This window comes from Vanacampus margaritifer, chromosome 3, assembly GCF_051991255.1.
Source record: "Vanacampus margaritifer isolate UIUO_Vmar chromosome 3, RoL_Vmar_1.0, whole genome shotgun sequence".
NCBI classification, from domain to species: domain Eukaryota; kingdom Metazoa; phylum Chordata; class Actinopteri; order Syngnathiformes; family Syngnathidae; genus Vanacampus; species Vanacampus margaritifer.
This window is the reverse complement of record NC_135434.1, coordinates 5,010,598-5,027,572: the sequence shown is the minus strand read 5'-3', so window position 1 is coordinate 5,027,572 and position 16,975 is coordinate 5,010,598. Positions and strand designations below refer to the sequence as shown.

The 16,975-nt window shown below is 38.7% G+C and overlaps 1 protein-coding gene across 27 annotated transcripts in view; it reads right to left on the bottom strand.

The window, feature by feature from the left end:
- Positions 1 to 5,274: 5,274 nt before the first annotated feature.
- The window catches only part of LOC144048404 (potassium channel subfamily T member 1-like), a 67,988-nt gene continuing 56,287 nt past the window's right edge, over positions 5,275 to 16,975 (bottom strand). For 15 of the 27 annotated variants that reach the window (XM_077560311.1, XM_077560315.1, XM_077560325.1 and 12 more), the window contains 4 exons: positions 15,201 to 15,263; positions 14,971 to 15,021; positions 10,650 to 10,734; positions 5,275 to 9,163 (listed from right to left, as the gene is read on the bottom strand). In XM_077560311.1, coding sequence (XP_077416437.1) covers positions 9,043 to 9,163; positions 10,650 to 10,734; positions 14,971 to 15,021; positions 15,201 to 15,263 — 320 coding nt within the window. In that variant the 3' untranslated portion in view covers positions 5,275 to 9,042. The remainder of the gene's footprint in view (positions 9,164 to 10,649; positions 10,735 to 14,970; positions 15,022 to 15,200; positions 15,264 to 16,975) is intronic. The other 12 variants (XM_077560320.1, XM_077560337.1, XM_077560329.1 and 9 more) reach the window with 2 other exon arrangements.

Sequence of the window (16,975 nt, the reverse complement as noted above, 5' to 3'; positions counted from 1 at the left end):
GGACACCAGCTCATCCATCACCTTTAGTTTCATGCGCATATGTTCATTTTCATGCCGTTTAACAGGTTTCGTTTAGTCAATTTGAAATGTTCCCCCTTCTTAGCGCAGGGTTGGGCAAAATCTTTTTTTAATTTAATTTTATTTTTTTAAATGGACGATCGACCCCAAATGCTGCCACACCAGAGTAAAATAAATTTCAACAACACGTTATAACGTGACACATTTTACAATTTGACATTACTATATAGCATTTCACGTAATAATCGCTAGCTTCCGTATTGTTATTGATTGCCCTTTATGTTTTGGGATTTACTGTAAAATTTGGGGTAGATAGTTAGTTTTATTTTTGTTACGGTACCACACATTTTGCTTCAACAACTATTTATCTGTAAACAAAAATACATGTATTCTTAATCTTATTATACTGTTGTCTAAATGACATATTCATAAACATTAATCAGAAACCTATTTTTGTATGCATTTGAAAATTATGTGTGTTGGTCAATCCACAAATTCGAAAGCACATAAAACTTTGTATTTGTGTTAATTTTTATAATATACAGTATTTCTTTGCGTCTATATGTCACCCCCTGGCTGTTGTGTTTATATTGGAGATCCTAAAAAACATTTCCGCATGTAGTGTAAAAGCGAAGGAATTACTTCCGGTTCAGGCCATTAAAAAAAATCTTACATCATTTTAAACACTTGACTTTATTTTTGTTTTATTACTGTATATATTATATGCAATGGAGAGGGAACTTTCTTTACAGATAGAAATACTGTCACCTAGTGGCCTTTGGTAGAGTAGGTAAAGAAATTAATAAAAACCTTGCAATATTTATAAAAAATAAAATAAAACAATTGCTCTTAATAAACTAGGCGGTACACACACGTACACTCACACGTTTACCATACAATAAATTTTAACAAAGCAAAATACGCAGATTTCTGATATATGTCTCTTGAAACAAAAAATGAATACAAAAACTCAAAAAGCTGTTGCATGTTTTATTAATTCCCACATTTGTCCTAGTGTAAATACATCACAGTTTCTTCTCCAGCTCCCTGCGTTGCAAATGTACTACAAGCGTATAGCGTTATATGCGGGCCATTGTTGTTGTTTTTTGACGAGCGATGTCATTGCTCGGTCATTTTCCTACTGCAGCATAAATTGGACATTCAATAGACGGGTCATCCCGTTTGTGCACACGATATCGACATTCCGCTTTGTCAAACACGGATACGCAGTCATCAGGGAAATTTCTGGGAATGCTAAACCTGCAAATATGCAATGAACACCAATTAAACAACTACATTTTTGCAGAGCTAAAAAGCACTAGAAAAAGCGGCATCCTTCAACTTACGCGGAGCAACAACCGCTGCAGGTACAATCCATGCATTCACTATTCCTCCAAGATGATCCCACCGGGTACCATTTCTTATCAACCTCATCCAGGCACTTGGTTTCACCTACATACGTACAAACATTTTCCAAAATATGCATACAGTATTCGGCATGTGAAAACCAGCAACATTACATTATGCACAAACAACAACAAATACTTGTCTTTACCTAGTTCAGGCACCCTGACCGTGCAAAAGGCGTTTGACTGTGGCAACAGGACGTATAGTAGCAAAGCCGGAGACACCCTCTAAAAAAAAGGTGACAAAAAAATCAATCAGTGGAGCGTACTTCATTTTCCCAGCTATTAAAATGGAAAACAAGCACAAATTCAATTTACCATTGTTGCAGTAACTCTCGATGTGAGGATCGGGTCTTGAAGGATTATTATAGTGGAGGACCCCGGAAGAACCTTTGGAATTAGGGTGACGTCTTTAGGAGGCCGGGAGGTCATTCCCGCTTTATGTCAATACACATAAAACTGAAAACAACAACTCCCGTTATTGCAAGTACACAGTAAAAAAAAAGAAAAAAAAGAGAGTAATATTTACTTGAAAAAATAGTTGTCTCATTTTGGACACACCAGCAATGCACTATAGTGGCAAAAAGCAAGAGAGGCATGGCTTAGGTGGTAGAGTGACTTTTTTTTTTTTTTTAATAAACTGGCAAGATTTACTTAGGATTCCTGAGTGAAAAAAACTTTGATAGGTTTTTCCAAGTAGATATGACCTTTTTCTTTTTTTAAAAGTGTAATCGTGTTGTATTAACATCAGAGTGATTTACATGCATGGTAGACCTAGTGGGCTTGCCGTAGTTGTGTAGCGCGCCAGGACAGAGAGCGCATGCGCGGGCATCCACGCAGTCAGAGATCTCTCACTAGTATGTGAATGTGTTCCTGCAGTTCAAAATATAAAGCAGTTAAAAAGTGTGCAACGCCTCGTTATTGGGGACACAACAGTAATACTATATTACATGACTTGAAAAAGATTAGACGGAAAAGAAAAAAAATAGACGTCACTTTTGACTTAAAAGTAAATAATATGATGAATATTTCAGAGTGGCTGTAGGGTAAGTCCTGACCTAAAGCATACAAAAATTATAAACTTAAAGGAAGCTATCTGAAGGCTTCAGATGTACATATCTTCTAATACAAAATGCACACAGACTCAAAAAGCTATTGATGTTTTATTCATTATTCATTTTTTACCTGTATATAAATCTCATTTTTATTTTAAGTTCAGGTAATGTTCTACAACTATTACAATTATTTTTTAATCAGCGAGAGACGTCATTTTTCTATCACTTTCCTATTAGACCATAACTTGGACATTCAATCGACGGGTTATCCCGCCTTTGCACTCGATATTGACATGTGGTTTTGTCCAACACGTGCTCGCATTCATCTGGGTACCCCGTGGGATAGCCAGACCTGCAAAAAAAAAAAAAAAAAAAAATTAAAAAAAAAGCAGTGCACACAGAATAAACAACTTCATATTATACAAAACACTAGAAAATGTGTAATTCTTTAACTTACGCAGAGCAACAACCGCTGCATTCACAATTCATGCAATCGCTGTTCCTCCACTTTTCTCCAATCGCGTGCCATTGATTATCAGACGGGTCCATGCAATGTGTTCCATCTACACAGAAAGAAAGAAAAATGACATCTCCCGCCCCTCCCTTTTTTTTTTTGAAGGGATTTGAAAACGATAAACGCTGCTTCATGAGCAACGATTGACAATATTGTCTTTACCTCGTTCCAATACTATTGGATAGCAGAAGCCATTTGCCAGCGAGTGCATTGCACACAGCAGCAAAGCCACACACAGGTATGTTCTCTAACAGGGGAAAAAAATAAATAAATAAAAAATCACAAGCAAACATCTTTGTTGTCATTTAAGGTTCTTCATATCACATATAAAGTAAAACAATCTATTTTTTTTTTTTTAAAATCAAACAAATTAAACTTACCATTGTTGCAAAAAGTTTGATCAAACCGAAGACAGGCTCGGGTCCCAAAAGTGAAGGACAGATGAAGAATTATATAGGGCAAAATAGGGGTGTTTCTGGTCACCACCTCTTTTATGTCAATAAAGCTTCACCTCCTGCTCCCAATGTTTGGACTGTACAAAAAAAAAGAATCAAAGTTCCTTCGGCAAATTCTGCACGGTACTTGTCAACAAAGCCCACAGGGTAGTTGAACAGTAACATGATTCCCGAATGCTGAGAGGTCATTCAGGTGGAATGAAATAAATAAATCATCTTTGTCTTTGTCATGTTTATTTTCAGTCTTGTTTACTCCCTGTCATGTTTTCCTTGTGTTTTCCCCTTGTCTTGTCATTTCCTGTTTTATTGTGAAAAGTCTGACTCCTCTCGTTTCTGGTCACTTGCCCTTCCTCGTGTGGTGTCTGTGTCAATCCTGATTGTGTCCACCTTTCCCCATTACCCTCATGTGTCATCCAATCAGTGCCCTCAGCCAGGTGTGTCTTGTCATGTCATTAGTGTTGGTGTATTTAGTCGGTTGTCTCCCTCCTGTCTGTGTCGGTTCATTTTTTCTGTTGCCACGTTCGTAAGTCTTTCGCCACGTCACGCTGACCTCTTTGCCTTATCCGGATCCATGTCATGTTGATAGTCTTGCCTTAGTTGTTTTTTCATGTTTTGCTTCAGGTTTTGTTAGTTCCATTTGTTTTGTACTTTGAAGTTAGCTTTTTTTTGATTAGATATTAAAACCTCTTTTGGACTGCACCTCTGCCTCCTTGCCCTGCCTTCCCGCATCTGGGTCCTAAAGCCCCCATCTTACTGACAGTCTTGAGTCTTAACGGGAGAAAGAACTTTCCATAGACACCAAGATTGAGCAACTGCCACCTCACAATCTTTTTTTCAGGCAATAAGATGAGACGCTGTCTGTGAGTTGTCACCACCCTTTAGGACCTATAAAGTCAGACAAGATTAGCATTTAGTTTTACAGAGTCGAAGAATCTATAGAGTAGCTAGCTAGGTGACTGGTAGAAGAAGAACGCTAGCAGCGTAAAGGAGGCTGGATAAGTGGGGAGGCAGAATCTTGTCTTGCACTTTATCTGTAGTTTTTATGTGACCAGCAACATGAAATATGTAACAGAAATTAAATGAAACCCCCAAATTCTTACACATAAAAACATGCCTATAATTCATACCTTAATTGTTAGAAGCATTAAAGGACCCCCCAAAAATACATTTTTTAAAATTTTAATTTATTTTTAATTAAGTCGGCTGATTAACTCATTCAAACCCCAAAACGTGTAAATACGTGTTTTAATGCTTTGTCCTTCACTCCCAAAAACGTGTTTATAAGTTTTTTTATTAATTTTTTTTTTAATGCAAGAGCATACAGAAGGCTTTGATGCAGCTTCTGACATGAAGAGGTGGCTTAAAGCGATGGTAGTTATTACAAAAAAAACGGCCAGCAGGTGGCAGCAGAGTATAAGAGATCAGCCTGGGCCACGTTGCAACAAGCTCTTCTTGTCAGTGTTTTCACCAGGAATGTGAATATTGATGAAACTTAGCTATATTCTAATGTTAATAGCTGCAAACAGATACAAAACGTACCTTTTTTTTCCTGATGAAAGAACAGACTTTAATCTTTCTTTTGGTAGGTTCCATGTTTTTATAGCAATAGAACACAATATTCTGTGGGCCTTGCAAAATCAGTCAAATTTAGTAAAACAAGGAGCGAAGTGGGTTGCTTCAATGAAAATGGCTGGGAGTTAATAGGTTATCAGAATTTTATTCTGCCAAATATCAGAATGGCCCCCGAAAAAAAATCCCGACGCCTGAATGATTCACCGAGCAAAATGTGGATTTTGTGTGCGCGAAATAAAAGCATGTCGACTGGATGTGGCTGCATGCAGCTTTTATTTGTTCATGACCTTCAAACTTGACCTTCCCGTCATAAGAAAATAGTACAAAATGCATGTAGTCGAACACAGAGGTGGCAAACATGACACGCAGGCTGCTGACACGTAAACAACATGCATGTCCCATTCATATAAGAAAGACGGCGTACCAAATGGCGGTTTTGACACTGGCTAACGGGTACACGGTTTGTTCTTGGCAAGCTCATATATATAAAAAAACAAAACAAAAAAAACATGCTGTTTGTTTACAATCCCATGAACATGCCCTTTAGACTGTGGCGAGAAGCACACGTGATGTGGGTCACTGTGGAATGTTGGGAGGATTTTAACTCCTCAGGTCCTTAAACTTAGGTTAAAATGGACCCAGAGATAAAGTTGGGCCTTTTTCCAAAATATACAGGTATAAAAAAAAAAAAAAAAAAAAAATCTCACATGCACGCTTGAGTGTGTTTGTTGTTCACATTTGCCTGCGAAGAAAACAAAATGTGTGAAATGTTTCACAAAGGACAAGAGCAGTGATGAGCTGGGAGATTAATTAAAGGGTCATGCCGTAAATATTCCAGTAGTGCAAAAATAGTCGTCTTTCGCGCGTGTCACTGCAGGACAAACCGGGGGTTCAATTGAAGTAAACAAAGAAAGAAAGCAGTCAACGCTGACACGTGGAGAGTAGAGCATCATCACGAATAAATAAACAACAATGTCCTCAGTTGGAATTCAAGTTGAATAAAGAAATTAAGAGCCTGACCAGCAAAAAAATGTTGGACTTTTTTTTTTTTTTTTAACATTTGGCATTCATGTCAGTGTCAGCCTGGATCTGGAAAGAAGCAACTGACAAGAGGACATGAGTCTTTTGGTTGGCTCGTTCAACAAACTCAAAAATAGGATTTTTGTCTATGACTAATAAGTAAGATTTAAAAATATATTTTTTTTAATCTACAGTGGAACCTCAAAAGTGAGAAGTTCGTCTGTCCCCGATGCAGTTAAACGCCAGCTTGAGGCATTTTATGGCCGTCCCACTTAGTGTTGGTCATCATTTGAATTTGAACAATTCCATTTCCTTGTTTCGATTCCTGTTTGTAGCGATTTTAATTCTTTTTCTGGGTTTGTGTAAAAAAAAAGAAAGAAAAAGTTTGTATGGGCTTAAATCGGTGTGTCCAAAATCCAAACTATAGCCATCGATTTTTAGTCGCTGATAGCATAAACTAAAAATTTGTGTTGTTTTATTGCATTATACTAAATTTTAGATAAATAAATAAATAGTAATAGAACAAAAATAAAACAAATAAAAATATAATAAAATAAAAACAATATATTTATTATTAATTTAAATTGTTATAAATTATATATAAATTATTATTATTATTTTTTTTAAATGCATTGTGCCTACTTTCTACACTGTGTAGCAAGGGAGGAGCGGAGACTGTTTGTTCTTATCACTTCCTTGTTTTCAACCAATCAGACACCGCAAAATTGATGTTTTACCTTAAATACGTAGCTTTTGTGCACATGCACACTTCTTTACGGAAGTAAATCAGGTTCATTTTCAGGTTGTTGGAGAACCACAATTTTAAATCAAGATCCATTCGGTTCTTGAGACTCAATGTGAAACCCCAACGGCCCACAAGTGGGCGCTTTCGGGCCACCACCGCCCCGATGGCCCCACCCTCAGCACAAAAAAATTGACTAAATTGTACTTTAGTTAGGATCAGCGTGGTACGCATAAAGTTTGTTAAATTGCAGTCAGGGAGAGAACAACTTTCTTGAGCAGAGAAATGATATGCTTACAAAACTGCACATAAGCTGTCAAATGTTGATGGCCTCACATCTGTCCAAAAGTTGCCTGAAATGAAAAAGAAGAAAGGACCTGTGGGACACCTTGTACTTGGACGATTGAAATGAAATGCTGCTTAAAAAAAATGCCTACACATTTAAAAGTTTTGATGATGGTAAAGATTTAGAGTGTGGAATTAGTTTGACCCCGGAATGAATTAATTTGTATTAATTTTTGCATAGGAAACAATTTCAATATGGAAATCAACAAGCAATGTTTGACAAGGTGCTCAACTTTAGGGGTTCCACTGAATATATTTTTTTAGGACCAAAAGCCGGCCAGGCTCTGATATTCCCCCAAAAAGGGATGAGAAATGGCACATAGTGTACAAAAAGTATTTACAAATAAATAATGGCACAAACAGCAGATCATTTGAGGACACTTAAAACATTGAAATCAATGAATACTGTTGTTGCTTTTTTTCTCTCGGCACAGCAGAAATTATGTTGAGAAACACTTTAAAAACACACAAGATGGCGGATAAGCGCCACTTCGTCGAAAGTCTTTCTCTCAGTCGTGTGCATTCTGATATCCAGCTGAGAGAGTTCCGTAAACATTTCCAGTGCTTCGACGGCGCTCTCGTCGGGAGTCCCGTGCAGCAGCTGGTTGCCGGGGCAACCAGTCAGTCACCATTGATAAAGTCATGGCCACAGTCCACCAACCTGCCATGACGACCACGGCAGCTATGTCCACTTCTGTGACAGTCAATGGCGCCCCCTACAGGGAGGTGCCGTAAAACGCTTGTGCTCCTAAATGAAGTGTTTAACTACAAAGCAAAGTAAGAGTTGCAGTTCTAATAGAACGATTAGAAGTCGGAATTGCATGAGTGTTACGATTGTGAATTAGCATGACGGCTGCCATGATGGTTGCCCCACCAACGCAAGGCACAAGGGCACATAAGTGTGCGTGTGCGCTCTCAATAAATTTAACATACACTACTGACAAGAAAGGAGGGATATCGGGCTTTTGATGGAAATTTCCGGATGATGATTTTCATCTCTTTGGCAAAATCTAGATCAAATTGTCAGCGGACACATGTAAAGAGAAAAAAATAACAACACTCAGTCGTATATTCTTTATCCTCTGTGAAGAAAGGCTAATATTAATGTCGCCGTGATGAGCTGAAAGCAATTGAGAAATGTCAATGAACAGTTTATTTGTTGGTCTGCATTATACTGCCCCCAGGTGGCCAATGAGCAGCGTAATCAATTGATGCAAACACTTTACATATTATTTTAATCCTATTTAATTGTTTAATGATGTCATTAGTTTACGTCTTGATTAGGGATATGTGAGTATCGATACCAGGTATCAGTATCGAGCCGATATCGATGTTTTACAATCAGGAACTAGAAACTTTGGAAAAATGCTATATTTAATAAATATATATATATAAAATAATAATAATAATAAAAAAATATATATATAAATAATTAAACAAAAAACATGGAAAATTGCTATATTGGGATATTTAGATTTTGCTTTTTTGGGATGGAAATTTTATGTATCAAAAGTATTACTGGTATCAGTGACCACTCAAGAGTTGTCTACTCATACTCTTATTAGTCTGGAAAAAAAAATGGTATTGAACATCCCTAGTCCTTATCAAATAAAATATTTTTTTACAAGCAGCCCAGTATCTCCAATTTCTTGTGAGTAGCGTACAGTATGTTAAGGAGCATTTTTGGGGGATTTTCATAACAGTTCCTGTGAGGTTTTACTTGTTTTGAGACAAATTGAATGCCGCATCGAGCCCAAAGTCGCCCACGCCAGCTGTCCTCCAGTGTTAGTTGGCTATGTGAGGTGTTTAATCGACACGTGACGATGATGAGGCACTCTTCATGCGGCGGCTCAGTGGGAACAAAGCAGCAAATGTCAGGCTGCTGTGCATGTGCGTGTGTGTGTGTGTGTGTGGCTCATAGGTGCGTCTCATCTCTAGTTTCTGAGACAAAGTGCATCTGGTTCCGAGTGTTCCGACTCTGGCCCACTTGGGACTCTTCGGGCATGTGCGCCAACGGGTCGGAGCGGATGATGTACCTGAAAGACACGTCAGTGCACTCAGTGTGGCACGGGTTCACAAACCTGGCAGAAAACCCACGAAAATGAATTTGGAACACAGAACCTCAGAATTGGGAAGCAGATGCTATGCTAACCACTAGGGCACAGTGCTGGACTGGTGAAATTGAAACTCTGCCTCTGAAGACGGTTCCACTAGAAATTTTTGGGTAGATATAGATCAGGGGTCACCAATGAGTAGCCTGTGGCCTGTTCTAAAAATAGCACATCAGTGAGATGCACATAATTTTTTGTGTTTGCCATTATAAAAAAAAAAAAAAAAAGCACCACTTAACAGTGAGCTAAATCTGACATTATATAGTATGTTTTAAAAACTTAGTATGGGTCAAAGGTCAGTATTGTAACGTGAGAGCAAGATCCAACTAGTGTACATGAATTATCACAAAATAATATGAGCAAAGTTGTTATTTTAAATTGATTTGAGAAGTCGTAATCAAGGTGCTCTTTGCATTAACCCTTGGGCGTTATTTTATTTTGAAATGGCTTGGTCAGAACCAACAAAAAGCCAAAAAATGGTCAAATAACGCCCAGGGGTTAAACCAGTACCCAAAAAGTAGCTGTTTCTAAAAGGTTGCGAACCCTGCATTAGTTGGTACACGGGCTCCCCCTAGTGGTAGGCTAAAGAGTAAACCAAATTAAATGTTCATTGGATTATTAACAGAGGCGGAAAATCCAGGTCCAGAAAGTCAAAACCCTGCCACAGTTAAGGTTTAGCCCCTGACGCTAGCTAGCTAGCAGGTAAAAGAGCACCATGGGAGCTAGCTAAGGAGCTAACTAGCTAGCACCTGGGGCTAAAGCCAAATTGTGGCAGGGTTTTTACTTTCTGGTCCTGGATTCGCCACCTCTGATTATTCATATTTTTAAATTCTGTAAAGCGCATTTGTTAACTACATTTTAGTTGTATTTAATTTTTAAGTCCCAGTGTAATGTGAATGTCTTGTAAATTTTACACACTACTAAGAAGAGAATTAAGTCAACCCCAAAATGTTATGTTCTATGTGCCCTCGCGAGTGTAAACACGGCATTCCTATTAATATTGTGTTTGTGGAATTATGAATGAGCAAAATCTACCTGTTTTTAATCCATCTCAGGGTGCGGCCATTTTGTCACTTGCTGTCAACTGACAATGAGGTCACAGTTGCTCAGGGCTTATAACGAACAACATAGTTCAACTTTTTTTTTTTTTGGTCATGTGACATTCACAAGCTGAGCCGTGATTGGTTGTTACCTGAGCAACTGTGATGCCATTTTCAGTTGACAGAAAGTGACAAAATGAGCAAGTGACAAAATGGCCGCCACCTGAGATGGATAAAAACCTGTGCATAGAACATATTATTTCAAAGAACATTTTTGGATTGACTTCCTCTTTACCAAACGAAATTTTAAATTTTAAAAATCAAGCCGCTTTATGTAAGCGTTAAAGTCAAAATACTCGCAGGTGTCTTACACGATGTCGTTGAGCTCCAGCATGGTGTCCGGAGGCGGGTTGATGAGCACGTAGGACAGCGTGTTCTGGTGGTCGTTCATCTCGTCTGCGGAGAGAAACCCGCGAGAAGTTTCAGAGTGGCTCGTTGGTGCGGAGGCCGCTGCCCCGCCCTCTCCCTGCACGACAACAGTACTGCTTGTTCGCAACCAATCACACGACGGAGTTGATGCACTGCCATTAATGAGCATAACTAAGGAACAGGAACAAGCCTGTATAAAAAAAATAAGGACAAATAATTATGATTAATAATAAAAATTTAATTTATCATATTTTTTTCTAACAGGCATTGTATTGATTTTAAACTGGAGTTAATCTTATACAGTATTTGGTTTCTTTATCATACTGGAAAGAGCTTATTTGTGTGTTTTGCCATTTTGATGTGTCAAGTAGGTTCCACGTGTCTCCACGACAACCCACCTGCTTGTGGTTCTTTACAAAGACAAAGGGTGGAGGGGGGGGGCGGGAAAAAGAGAAGGGCCAAGCGTTACTGACGGGCACTGTGACGAGGACACGGGGGCCGGGGAAAGGGGAAGCGAGAGGGATCCAGAGGCGCATGCGCAACTTCAAACATGCACATAGAGTCCGTAGCCGCACATCATCATCATCATCATCATCATCATCATCGTCATCTCCATGGCATTCCACGCTAGACCCGACTCCAGCTGGTGAGGCAGGAGGTTGCCATGCCGACACACACATGTAGAAGACATGCTCCAGCATCCGTCAAGACTGAACCAAACGTAGAGAGCAGCTGAGAACACAAGCTTGAGGAGCAGAACGCATCTGGGGGGTGCGAGGGCGGCAGACGGTCGTCTTGGACACGAGTGCGTCACTTTACGGAGCATGACGGCATGACAATCAGCCACAGCACTAAATTGTTTTTATATTCAACTTGATTCGCTAAAATGGTCAACTTGCTACAGTACAGAATGTTTGATTACGCGGGAGTAGACGACAGCGAGCTACAACGTGTCAATGTGGCGGCCATGTTGGCAGGGGCGACTTTCCTGTCAAAAGGACATACACTGCAAAAACTGAAATCTAAGTAAGATCTAATTTCTTAAATTTAACCTAAATTTGATTAAACGTTATTTTCACTTAAAATTAAATTGTCAGACAAGACCATTCTTCTTATTTTAAGACACTTATTATTTAAATATCTTATTTTCTCAAGCAGTCTCGGAATTGTGTTAACTGCCAGTTTGAAGTGGTTCGCGTCGTTATATTTACTAATCTCATTTTTCCTCATTTGGGTACCAGCTCAGTGGTCTAGTGGTAGAGTGTCTACACTCGGACTTGGAGGTTGTGGGTTCAATTCCTGGCTGGGTCATACCAAAGACAATAAAAATGGGTCCTGTTACCTTCCTGCTTGACACTCAGATTAAATTGGCCAAATGTAAATGAACACTTATGCATTTTAAGAATGTAGTTCTATATATTAAAGCTTGAAAAAAGTCAACGCTGCTTGTTTTTAATCTAAAAATACTACAGTATTTTCAAGACCGCTGTGGTTGATATGTGCCTAGTATTATTTTCTTATTTAAAAAAAAAAAAATTACAGGTAAATTGAAGTAAAATGTTCTTGTTCTGTTGGCGGATAATTTTGCTTATTTCTAAGTAAAATAATTTTCTTATTTTACTATATTTGAGTCTTTTGCAGTGTATGTGGCGGCCATGTTAGCAGGGGAGAGAGTCCCTTCAAGTTATGGGAAGCGTAGATGTTAGCTTAGCATCACCGTAGGCACACAGGTCAAAAGGAAGCAGGTCTGTTGTTTTTACTCAGGCACTCTAACGTTTTTCACACAGAGTACACCATTGCTGTTTGTAATCGTAAATGAGGAAGTGCACTAAGATCGCGGCTAAAGTGACTAGCTGCACGGCGACAGATCTCGAATGGTCTAAGTTCAATAAAACAGATGGCAGTGAAAAATTGATGGATTTAAGTTTGAGAATTTCAAAGCGGCCCTTTTATCATTCCATTTTTCTGTATGCAGGGATGTGATTTGACCAAAGTGAAATTATCTGAAAATTTAGCCGGGGGTCTGGGGGCCGCCGGCCCCCCGGAGCTCATGGGTTTTCCGTGTTTTTAAGTACTTTCAATGCACTCACATGACAAAGAAATAGACAAAACAACAGCATAAATTTTCAATGTATATTAAACTATCCCATATAAAATGGCAGTTTTAGTCAAATTTAAATTATGTATATATATTAATAATTATTTCAAATTTCATGAACAAATAATTGTATCATGACCAAATAAAAAAGTAACTCATATTAGAACATACCACAAATGTCTTTGTTATAGCAGAAGATGTTATCTGTCGGAGTCATGTGCATACACAATGAACTACTAAAAAAAACGGAAATTTAAAATTTTTATTTTTGGAGATAAAAAAAGCGGAATTCCGCGAATTAGCGGAAAAATCACATCCCTGTGTATGGGCTCCTCAGAGGGAAGGTAGTTTCTACACCCCTAATTTACATGATCAACAGTCTGGTAATATTTGTTGTGATTATTTAGTTATTGGTTTCTACTAAATGTAATTATTCATTTATTGTAAATCATAAAATAAAAACATTAGTGCACAAAAAAATGTGACCATGGATTACCACCTCCTGTGTGGAGTTTGCATAATCTCCCCGTACTTGTGTGGGATTTCTCCAAGCGCGCCGGCTTCCTCCCACTCTCTGAAAACAGTCTATAAATTGTCCATAAGTGTGAAAGTGAACGTGAACACTTGAGTGACAATCAGTCAATGCATGTTTGCGTGTGAGATCCAAGACGGGGCGCCTCCATCCACACACAATCATGCGCTCTGCTCCAGTCAACAAGCCAAACAGACGCCCTGCGGGACTCCAGCTTTTTCTTTCATTCTTTTTTTTTTGGGACGCCACCTCACTCACGTGAGCACGATGCAGAGAAGGCCAGAGAGAGAAAACGAGAGAGTGACAGGAGAGCGAGAGACTGGCTGCTGAGCTAACTATGAAAGCGCAGTCAAGGACATAATTCAGGATTAGCTCTCAAGAACAATACTGACACACTTTCACGCACACTTGAGAGGGTTTCAATCACGTGTGTAAGTAAAAAAAAAAAAAATAGTCCAGTAGTGTGAGCACATTTTTTTCAGTTGTGCATGAGAGCGTTTCAGTAGTATGTCAGTAAAAAAAATCAGTAGTGTGTGTGAGGAAGCATTTCAGCGAAATGACTGAAGATGTCCAATAATGTGTGAGAGACTTCAATTAGTGTGTCAGAGCTTTGCAGCAATGAGAACAAAAGTGTTTGAACAGTGTGTGAAAGCATTTCAAGAGCGTGTGTGAGTGAAAAAAACAAAACAAAAACATGGGAATGTTTTAGTCCCGGTTATTAAAAAGGGAAAGAAAAATCTGCAGTGCCGTAAAAACGTTTCAAAAGTTTGTGAATGGAAAAAAACTGTGATGTAGAGCGTTATTGTGTAGTATATGTGAGTATATGTGGGTGAAATATTTGTAGTAGTACATGTGGGAGCATTTCAGTAGAATGAGAGAGCAAAAAGATTCAGTTGACACTGACAGTGAGAGAGTTTTAGTAGTGTACTGTATGTGAGCATTATTTATTTTTTTAATCGTATGCATGAGAGTGATTTAGTATTGTGTGAGAGAGCCATTTTGTAGTGTGGAAAGAAGGTTTTAGTGGTGTTTGTGGGAGCATTTCAGAAGAATGACGTGTGAATGAGTGTGAGAGTTTAATTAGTGTGTCAGAGCTTTGCGGAAATGAGCATGAAAGTGTTTGAACATTGTATGAAAGCATTTCAGGAGAGTGTGCGAGTGAAAAAATAAAATCAAAAACATGGGAGTGTTTTAGTCTCTGTTATGAGAGGGAAAGAAAAATTTGCAGTGCCCGTGAAAACATTTCAAAAGCGTGTGAGTGGAAAAAAAGACAGTAATATGGAGTGTTATAGACCTATGTGTGAGTGAAATATTTTTAGTAGAACATGTGGCAGCATTTCAGTAGTATGAGAGAGCAAAACGATTCAGTAGTCAGTGAGAGAGTTTTAGTAGTGTGCTGTTTGTGAGCCAAAATATTTGTAGTTGTTAGCATGAGAGCGATTTAGTAGTATGTGTGAGATCATTTCAGTAGTGTCCCCGAATGTAAAAAAAAAAGAAAAAAAGCATGCGCTAGTTGAACCTGATTATGTCCCCGATGGCCTCTCATATCAAACACTCATCCTCATCAGACACACACCCACTCTCACATCCGCTCTCACACATGCAATACAATAGAGTGGATGGGCCGGCTAACCTGACGGCCGGCTCCCGTCTGTATACGGCTGCTCTGATATGTCCTGCAACTCTGAGCAACGGTATTCACGGTTAACTTGACCACACAGTGTCAACGGGAAGCACACACATCTAGTAGAAAGGAGGATGCTGGTGAAAGGACGAGCTCCTTTCGACCCCACACACGCCCGCGACCTCACCACTCGCACGCACCGACTGGACAAAGAACACACACGCGCACACACACGTTACCTTGCAAATATCCTAGATTTACTCGATTCATCACATCGCTCGCAGTGAGATTAGAAACATCCTCTACGGGCCAAAAGGGGGGAAAGAGAAGAATCAGAGAGAGAGAGAGAGAGAGAGAGAGAGAGAGATAGAAACAAAAATCAGGCAGGCAGCGAATGCATTTGCGCTTTGACCAAAAGAAATGTTGAAAACGTGAGAAGATGCACACAAAGAAAACAAACAAAAGTGAAAAGAAGCCATGCTTTAGTATGCACAGAGTCACTTCCAAATGATTCATCTGTCGTGGATGCTCACTCAGAAGGTCTGGAGCGTTTGGGCTTCTCCCTGGAAGCAGTGTGATCGACACAGTACACAAGATTCAGCCAGCGCAACAACGCCACTATGATTCTTCGACTTTTTTTCTCCGCCTTTTTATTTACACCTTCTCTTTGTTTTGGAAGCATGACGTGACAACAAGTGAAAATGTGAGCAGATGCAAAGCAAACAAAAAAGGCGTGATGCATTCACATGTTGCAGGGTTTCTACAGGTATCAACAGGGAAAAAAAACTAAGTGTGTTTTTATTTTTATTTTTTGGGTATTTCTCAAATATGCTACAATACGGGTCAAATTGACCGATATGAAACTTACATTTACACATTTGCAATGAAATAGTTGCTAATTACTTTATTTTGACAAATAATACAAAAAGCCTGCCAATATCAAAATCTGTTTAAAGTTTGACTGGTGGAGTATTTTTTTAATTATTTTTTTTATAGTTTTGCTTACGTTCACTACAATTATTAGAAAATGAACATACACGATATTTACATCTATAATTTACTTAATTTTTATTAGTTACTCTAAATTATTCTAATGAGTGTTTATTCGCTTCTGTTGTAAATTACTGTGTTGATATGCTAGCAGGCACGCCATTTTTTTGCTAGCATTTTTTTCCTCATTCATGTAAATTGCACACGTGCTTCATCCGTAGCACCTTTTTTTCGTTAACTTCTCACAGTAATCACGCCATTTTAAAGTTATTTAAAGCTGTGTTGTTGTTACCTTCAGCAACGGACGTCCATCAGCCGGTCGGCTCGCCCATCAGGCGCGTCACATTTCTCCGTGTTTAAACTTGAATTAGCTCCGCTCTGCTCTGCCGTCCGTCAGCATTTGAATGTCCGTGCGGAAACACGAAATATTGGTTTCCGGCGTTTTCCGGGTCGCGCAAAGATCTTTTTTTTTTAAAATTACTGTACAAAGTATTTTGTCGTAAATATCGACTTGAACGGGGAAATCCAACTTAAGTCGAATTTTGGGATACATTGCCAGCGTAGGAACGGAACTCCCTGTAATTGCTTATAGTTGTAACATGATGACGGTAAATCTAAAAGACAAGGCTTCAACATAGTTCCTTTGGTCCCTAGATGTCATCAGTGACACCAATTTTAAAAAAAAAAAATAAATAAATTGACATTGTTTTGGTCTGAATGCAAAAGCAGTGAAAATGTGACTATTTCTGGTGAATAACTTAAGATTGGTTCCCCCAAAATCTGTAAATGGACACATTTCGCAAATGCCGAACCACAAAATTGTGGGATTTTACTGTTCATTGTTCATGTTCAAATTTGGGTCTCTAGCTTATTAACACGTCACATTATAAATAATAGCACAACACCTTGTAGCATTTTGATTGCAGCTTGATATGATCCACTTTGTTGTATAGACCATTTTTTTAACCATAATCAGATTTACTCGATGGACCCGTGGAAACCCTGAGTGGGCATGATCTTGATA